Raw genomic sequence first — 9,230 nt, 5'->3', positions numbered from 1 at the left:
ACAGAAAAAAGTGGTGCTTTCAAAGGGGGGCAATTAGGCAAAAAGAAACCAAAATTTCTTCACGGGGTTAGGCTTTCAAGGAAACAAGAACAACAATTATTTTGGTAAATTGAGAAAGTAGGTCCAAACCCAAGGCCAAGGGTATGATTTAATTGTGGAAAATCATGAGATTTCAAACTCAAATTTTAAGTTTCGCTAAATCAAATTACTATATATTTGTGTTGATGAAAAGTAATATGTACTTTTTGAAATTAATCGAGGTGCTTGTAAATTGATTCGAACAACACAGAAAAGAGAGGTCCAAACATAGAGAAAAATATATCATTATCGAAATCAAACCCTAAAAACTCTATTTTATGTCTCGACTCATAGTGGTTGTCTATATCAGACAAGGTATGAAGATTGGTTTTTGGATTTGGTGTCCCATTTTAATTACGTCTCTTTAAATTTAACAAGATATATTTCTATAATAATGCTCTACCGTCCTTTTTTGTTTTTCCTATTTTTAAAATTTATCTTCCACTCAAGTTATAATATGAAATTTTCATAATATGTCCAACAGTTAACTACCGTCTCTCTGCCTTTTCTGGTATGTGGTTACTTTATTCTATTTGTATTTTTTTTTAAATATACAATTTAGAACTTTAGCTGTAAATTATAACCCTATTATATTAATTGTGAACCATTTATACCACACTAGTCAAGACTATTTAATAATATTGGAATAAGGTGCACTGGCTCTGACACAAGTAATAAGGGACAAAAAATTAATTTTTGTATGGCTCTTTCTGTGGACAAAATTCATTTAAATTCACTGCATTTATCCTACAACATTATCTCTTTCTACCTAGGTAAGGTCCTCTAGCTTTCTATCAAAATCACTAGAGACAAAATTTTGTGAATAATTTAATGTCAATACTTATTATAGAGACATGGCCTTTTTCTGATTTTTAATAACAAGAAAAGCACGTTACAATTTATTTTTTCATGTCAAATGAACATTTTTTGTGATTTGCAATAGTAATTATATATATGGTGACTGGTGTAATAGAAGGATTAATAAAAAATGAACTGTATTTAATTGCAACATAAAATGTTACTTGAGATTGGTGGAAGAAGGAAATGATTCTCTAACGCGTAAAATGATTCAATCAATTTAGGTAGGTTAAATATCAGGTTAGCTCACTTATTTCAGATTTGAGAAAAAAACTACGTAAATTCATTACTATGAAAAATGAATAAATAAGTTTGACTCTATGTATTTTATTGATAGTAAGATCAACCTTCTTTATTGAGCATTTTTATTTACTGAACCAACTTGAACAAAATAAAAAAGTAAAGAAAGAAATTCATTGACCTACGTTAATAACGTGATAAACTAACAAGGTGATCACCATTTGTTATACTTGGTCCCATTAAAGTTAGGTTATATGTCAATAAAATTACAATACAATGCATTTAATAGAAAAAGGTTCTATTGTTTTAAATTTTTTATTAAATATTGATACCCTAATGATTATGATTTATGAGAGTTGATATATATTTTATCATGTAGGTCAAAGTGTAACACTTTGAGGTTGACAAAAAAGTAAAAAGTGTAACATGTCCATTGGTTCGTAGTCCCGTTCAACCTAAAAATTCTGCAATTCAATAATTTAAATTACCATATATTTAATGGGAACAAAAGACTTTTTCATTTGAAAGTTATGGTATACGAGTAAAATGGCAATAGTGATTTCATTAGAATAACTATTAAGATTTTGAATATATATAAGGAGCATTTTCAAGTAGTGCAAGCCAAGCAATGATACATTACTTTCTTATGTGTAAGTTAAATGTATGAAATTGATTTGGATGTCAAAATCACAAAATTTCTTTGTCAAACTAGTCTAATATATTAGGTATTTAACTTAGCCATTTGATAGTTAACAAGTGCACGCAATTATTTTTGATGGATTGAGGTAGGCACTAGGCATTATTATTAAAGTTAATCAATTGGGCCAATTATGATTGAATAGATGGAGAAATTAAAAAAATTAAATTTCAGTAGTCAAATTCAAATTCTCATAGTCAATGATTATTTAAAATCAAAATGATTTATAATATTATCAAAAGAAAGATAACTTCGACCTTCACAAATTACAATAAGCGAAATGTCTGAGTTACTGTACACAAGTTGAAGTAAGTTTCATGAATATTTGAGTGTAATTTAATATGCTGATAATTAAAAAAAAAACTTTTTAAAATATCAAATTGCTTTAAAAAAATCATTTGTAGTAAGTAAAAATTAGTTACGTGGAGGATACATAAAAGAAAGCGTATGTATTAAATCTCGAATATTTAAACATTTGAGAAAGATATGTGATCTAATTACGGAGAAATTGACATAAATGATAACTTATTTTTAGTTGTAGGTTTAAAATACTCCCTTAAGTATCAATTTTACAGTCTAAATCTTTTAAGTTTATGAAAAGTAGACATTTTTCGTCTTTCGTCAAGTTTTCAAACACCGCAATATAGAAAATACATCCGATACAAATAATAGACAAAAGTTAATAGAGAAATTGCATCTCAAAAAATTTCACTAGGCTCTTTAAAATAGATAAAAATAAACTATAAAATTTGTACTTCCAAATGTGAGCTCCCTTTAATAAATATTTTCTGTATTTTTACAATTTCAAGAATAAGAATTTACTGCATACTTGACTAAACTGAAAGTGCTCACTTTTACCGTTAAAAAATTAAAATTATTATATTTTTAAAAACTATTTTAAACGTATGTATCACAAAAAATAGAAGATCATATTTATCATTTTCTCCTGTAGTAGTTATGCAATGGAGCCAGAGAAGAGTATAATACTAACATATATTTAGTGGAATAAGTAGCCAACCCAAAAGAAAATAAAAGAACAAATTCAAGGTTGATGAACACAAAGTTCCAAAGCCTTACCACTTCAGTGGATGTAGTGCGGTAAATGAATTATTTTTCTCTTCATAAGAGGTTTCGATTTCGAAACTTCAATATATAAATTTTGTTTGTTAAGGATTGTTTTTTTCAAAAATGAGGCCTTACGTAATACAAATTTAAAATAATTAAACTCTGTGGATAATGAACACCGTAAAAAAATAATTCAAAGCCCCATATTATAATCCATGCTTTATCAGTGGTCAAATCTTCTATTTTAGTTCACATGAAAGAAAAAGCAAAACAAAACTAAAACTCATTAAAAAAACATGGCAACCCCAAAAGATCCTATAATCTCACCGTCCTATTTTACGTGATTTATTTAACTTAACACAAATTAGAGAAAAAAAACTAATATACAAAATTTTATAATTTAAAAGTAGTATTTTTTTTGGTGAACACATTAAAAAAAGGTAAAAGAAAGCAGTATCATCACTAATGAGTAATGACCAATTTATAAAAAAAAATGTTTCTTTTCGGACTGCCCATTCAAATTTGTTCTTATATTTGGAATTTGTATAAATATAATCCTTAGAAAGGTATTATATTGAATAAACTTAAATTAATGTCTAATATCAAATCATATATTGATCTATTTACCAATAAAATATTAGATTGTCACTTAACATTCATAATTAGTTATAACGTCTTATATAATGATTTAAAATTTACTTAAAAATCATGTTCTAATTTTTTTAATAAAAGAGATTTTTTTAAGCTTTTAGAAAAGAGTAAAAGAAAATTGGTCCAGCAGTAGGAGTAATAGAAAAGTAAGAAGGAACAGTGCACTCTTCATCATATAAAGCAGAAAGAGCCAAGCTGTAATAGGAACAGTAATTATCACCCAAGCTGTATCGTGGTACAGTGATAAAACTGCTTCACCTTGAAGTTTTGAATGTGAACTTTTTTTTATATCTAATAATGCTCGACTAAAATTTAATCAAAATTACAATATGAGATCCGGTGTCTCGATTCAAATCTAATCAAATTTACAATATGAGAGAGAGTGAGGCTTTTGGAGTGTCAAGTATATTTTGAGAAAAATAGTGATAGTTAAGTGATATTTTGATCCTAAATAAAATATAAATAATATTTCAAGGCAATTTTCTAAACTTAGATGACCATTTAAGAAATTGACTCGATCCGGATATCGAGCGAAAAAAAGAAGAGTAGCTATGGCCTATGAGTGTGTTCTCTTCTTTGAGATGAAGCCGACATTGCTCTTTACTGTGACAGCTCACTCACTTGCCTTTAATTTTCATTTCCTTCAAATACCCCCATCAACCTAAACCGACTTGTTTTAACAATATTTTACTCTTCTCTACACCACACCGCCTTCCTTCCCTCTTCCTCTTCAAATCTCAGCTACTCCTTTTTCACTTTCTTTAAGTGTCTAACCAACATTCAAACCTCATATTTTCAACTACTACTCTCCCTTTTCTGCTACTATAGTACAATAACAACAACTCCTTTCTTGTTATTCTGCATCTGCTGACAGAATGAATAAACAAGAAATGCTTAAGTCTCAGGTATGACTAATTCCTTGCACACTCTGTTTTACTACCATTTGTTTGGATTTACTTTATGTCAGTGTTCATATGCAAGGTTTACTAGTTTCATACTGTCACTAATACAAGTTTTAAACTCTGTTTCCTTTGGATTTGGTAAAGACTCATTTTTTATGCCTGTTGTACTCTATGTTTTGGTATCTCAAGTTATATTATGTGGAATTTGTTGAGTTATTGGGGGTTAAGTAGGCCTGTAGGCTGTAACCAGCTTAACTATGTAGTCATTTCTTGAACATTTTTTCTGATTTCTGTACCTTACGATATCTTTTTTTTTTTTTGGCAGACTTGTGTTCTTAAAGTAAATATACACTGTGATGGCTGTAAACAGAAGGTGAAAAAGAAATTGCAGAAGATTGAAGGTAATTAGAGTTGTTTAGCAGAGAAATATATGTCATATTCACATGCTTTAGGGCCCTAGATTAGATGTCTGTTTTTCTAAATTATTTTTTAATATTTTTTTAACAGGAGTTTACACAGTGAAGATAGATTCAGACCAAAGCAAAGTAACAGTGACAGGAAATGTTGATTCAGCAACACTGATAAAGAAGCTAGTGAAATCAGGGAAACATGCAGAGCTATGGGGAGGAGCACAAAAGGGAGGTTCTAATTTCAGTATGATGAACAATCAGTTCATGAACATGCAAATGGACAACTTTAAAGGTGGAAAAGACAACAAAGCTCAGAAGGGTGGTGGTGGTGGAAATAAGGAACCACCAAAGGGGAATGCTCAACAGTTTCTTCAGATGATGCAGAATCTCAAAGGGTCAAAGGATAATTTCAAGATGGCTAATGTTCCTAATCCCAAGGATCAAAAATCTGTGAAGTTCAATCTGCCTGAGGATGAATTTGATGATGAATCTGATGACTTCGATGATGAATCTGATGATTATGATGATGAATCTGATGATGAATTTGGTGGCCCTCCACCTTCTAAAATGATGCCTGCTATGGGGGGTGGGGGTGGTCATGGAGCTCATGGGCTTAATGCTATGATGATGAAGGGTGGGCCTATGGGTAATAATGGTGGAAATGGCAAGAAAGGTGGGGTTGAAATCCCAGTACAAATGGCTGGAAATCATCATGATGGTGGCAAGAACAATAATAATGGAGGAAAACAGGGGAAAGGAGGGAACCAAAACCAGAACCAGAATCAAAATGTTGGTAAAAATGGTGGCAAAGGTAACAATAATGGAAGTTTTGGAGCAGCAGCACCTCAGAAAGGAGCAGGGGGAGGGAAGATGGATGGAGGTCTATTGATGAACAGTATGCAACAAGGAGGGCCACATGGTATGATGAGTATGGGTCAAAAAAGTGGAGGCCCAATGACCATGGGCCCAATGGGTAATCACCCGATGGGTCATATGTCGGCAGCTCAAGGACTACCCGCCGGTGGTCCTGCCGGATACCCCGGGATGGGTCAAGGTGGCAACAACCCTTATAGCCAACAACAACAACAACTACAACAACAACAGTACATGGCACAAATGATGATGAACCAACAGCGGCCTGCCGGATATGACATGTACGGAGCCCATCCAAACATGTACGGTGCCCATCCGATGATGTACGCTCGGCAACATCCATCTGTGAGTTACGGGCCACCACCGCCTATGGGAGCTCCGGTGCATGATAATTTTACTCATATGTTCAGTGATGAGAATACAGGCAGCTGTAGTATTATGTAAATTGTTTTTTTATAAAAAAAGGTGTGTACTTTGTTTTGGTCTTTAGCTTATTATGAAGTAATGAGAGACTATGCTTTTGTCTTCAGAAAGCAAATTGTAAGAATTTTGCTCTACCTATTACTACTCCCTCTGTCCCAATTTATATGACTCACTTTCCTTTTTAGTCAGTCCCAAAAAGAATGACACATTTCTATTTTTAGTAACAATTTGCCTATAAAATGTCTTTTTTACCCTTAATGAAATGATTTACAACCACACAAATTTCTATCATTCATTTTGGACCACAAGTTTTAAAAGTCTTTCCATTTTTCTTAAAGTTTGTGCCAAATCAAAGTACATCACATAAAATGGGACGGAGGGAGTACTTTTTTAACAAGTAATTCTGGTGCTTCACATCAAGAAACCCAATTTTGTTAAAGTAGTTACTATCAGGTAGCTTTAATTTAAGATCCTAATTAAGGTCTTGTGAAATTGACTATGCTTGCAAGTTATTTGGTCCCAATAACAGTTTTGGAAGTCACAAAATTTAGACATATTTTAGTCTTGGAAATTGGAAAGGAATCACTTGGAAAGGAAGATTGTTATTTGATTCAACACTGGCAATGCATCTTCTTCTGCTTTTGGGAAAGTTTCACTATGTTGGTACAGTAGCTAAGAAGTTTTGGTTAAATCTTCTCTTAGAAATCACTTCATTATAATGTAGACACAGTTCCCTAGAAAGGGGAGAAGAAACAAAAAACTACAAGAGGGATGAAAAAGACAATTCCAATTTGTTAATATTTTTTTTGTAAGATATTTTAAGTTAGTAGTAATACGTGTTGACTAATTGGATAAATATCACATTGATATTTTTGGGGCAAGAGGGTGAAGATATAATGGATCTGGCAAAAGCTTTGATTACATTCATGTGCACTTATATTAAATTAAATTTGTGTCATAATTCTTGAGTTAGGTCAAAAACTAATTAATCAAATTTACGACGTACTAGTACATAAGTTTTGACCAAACACGTGAGTTCTGGAATTCTGTGTTATGAATATTTTAAAAAAGAAGATTTGCATATATTTACACTGTGAAAATCAGAATTCATCAATCCAAGAAGTAATGTCTAGGTCTTTGTAATAAATTACAGAAAGGAAATTGCAATTTGGTTGTTAAAAAATGGAAAAATTCTGCTTTGTCTTTGTGATAATTAATGAAAACACATGCTACCTTTGTTATTATATTAATCAATATATGCAGTTTTGGTCTGTGAAATACTTAATGGTTTAGGTACTCTCTTCATCCCATATTAGTTGATCATCTTACTAAAAATAGTTATTCAATATTAGTTGTTCACTTTACTAAATCAAGAAAACATTAATTAAAATTTTCTGATAGGGAAAAAGAACAAATATACCCCCGAACTATCGTAAATGGTATGCAGATACGCTCCGTCATACTTTTGGGACATTGGTGCCCATGCCGTCCTAAAACTAGAGCATATATACCCTTTATACTAAATAAAATAGATACGGAAGCCATCACAATTGCTTGTACGTTTGGGTAAGAAATGTTGGAGTCTTTTGCTCCTCCCAAGTAAGGCTGCGCAACGGACCGGAACGAAACCACCGGACCGGAACGAATCGGTACCGAAACGGAACGGGACGGTTTGACCGGTTTGTTGACCGGTACCGGGATGAATCGGACCGGAATTACCGGGACGGATACTCGGTTCCGTCCCGTCCCACTATATACCGGGATGGAATCGGAATGGACCGGAACGGATCGGAATGGAACGGGATGGGATAAACGGGACGACACATCTAGCTATTTCAAAAAATGATGATTTTTTTTTAGTTATTTTGATTTTTTGAATTACGAAAATATGAATGTTTTTTTTTTTTCTAAGTTTAAACTTTAAATTAATAGTTTTGAAATTTATAAATTATAATGTAATTTTACTTAAGTTTATTTTAAAGATATTTTTTTTTTAATTTTTACCTATTAATTTTACAAGTTAAGTTTAATAAAGTTTTTTTAAAAATTTTTTTAGCTTAGTTTTCAAATTTCAAGATTTGAATCTTTTGAAGTTTATAAGTTATTACTTATTAATATGTTATAACTTATAAGTTATATTTATAACTTGTAATTTAAATAACTTAAGTTTGTAATTTATTTTTTTAAAAAAAAGGATAAAACAATGACACAATCACACAAATTTTAAGAAAATTAAAAAAAACTTTTGAATCTTGTAAATTTAATTAAAGATATATATAGAATATATCAAAACACATTTTAATCTTATAGTCTGAAACATGTTATATGAATTGTTTTTATAAATTTATTTAAAGATATATAAAATATATCAAAATACATTTTAATATTAAAATCGTAAATATGTTATACGCAAATTTTTGCTAAAAACAAGAACATTAAAGGAAAGAAAAACAAGTCATTTTAAAACGTAGAAAGTACTACTTAATAAATCTATTGTTTCATGTTTCTCACTTAATGGGTTCGATATATGTTTTGAAATATCAATTAATTTGAATTTACATTGCACAAACTCATTAAAAGTAAGGGCGGATCAATATCATTGATGATCTAAAGCCAAATTGCAATTTATTTTATTTTTTCAAAGAAAAATTATATTTATAATTTTTATTTAAAGTCTGTTTTCTAACTTTTTAAAACTAAAGTTATAAATAATTATTTTATAATCAACTTGATCTTCTAATATTATTTTTTGTTCAATTAGTAAAATAGTAGCAATCTATTCAACAATTTTTTCAAACATTTCAAATATCAAACATTTGGGGAAAGTTATATATATATATATATATATAAATTATAATATAAAATATAAATCAATTAATAAAAAATAATTAACCGGAACCGGACCGGACCGGAACGAAACCGGAATAAACCGGTACCGGTACATCGGTATCAAATCATGATACCGTTCCGTCCCGTGTACCGTTCATGGTGTCCCGTTCCGTCCCGAAGATTATCGGACCGGTACCGGAACGG

The 9,230-nt window shown here is 30.8% G+C and overlaps 1 protein-coding gene across 1 annotated transcript; it reads left to right on the top strand.

Annotated features, from left to right (window-relative positions):
* Positions 1–4,190: 4,190 nt before the first annotated feature.
* LOC102584691 (neurogenic protein mastermind) lies at positions 4,191–6,338 on the top strand. The gene is made up of 3 exons (XM_006361803.2): positions 4,191–4,494; positions 4,817–4,892; positions 4,999–6,338. Exons 1-3 carry the CDS (start codon positions 4,465–4,467, stop codon positions 6,216–6,218), a joined length of 1,326 nt encoding a protein of 441 aa, XP_006361865.1. The 5' UTR covers positions 4,191–4,464; the 3' UTR covers positions 6,219–6,338.
* Positions 6,339–9,230: the final 2,892 nt, after the last annotated feature.

Source organism: Solanum tuberosum, unplaced genomic scaffold (assembly GCF_000226075.1).
Source record: "Solanum tuberosum cultivar DM 1-3 516 R44 unplaced genomic scaffold, SolTub_3.0 scf00363, whole genome shotgun sequence".
Taxonomy (NCBI): Eukaryota; Viridiplantae; Streptophyta; class Magnoliopsida; order Solanales; family Solanaceae; genus Solanum; species Solanum tuberosum.
This window is presented reverse-complemented; position numbering and strand designations above follow the sequence as displayed.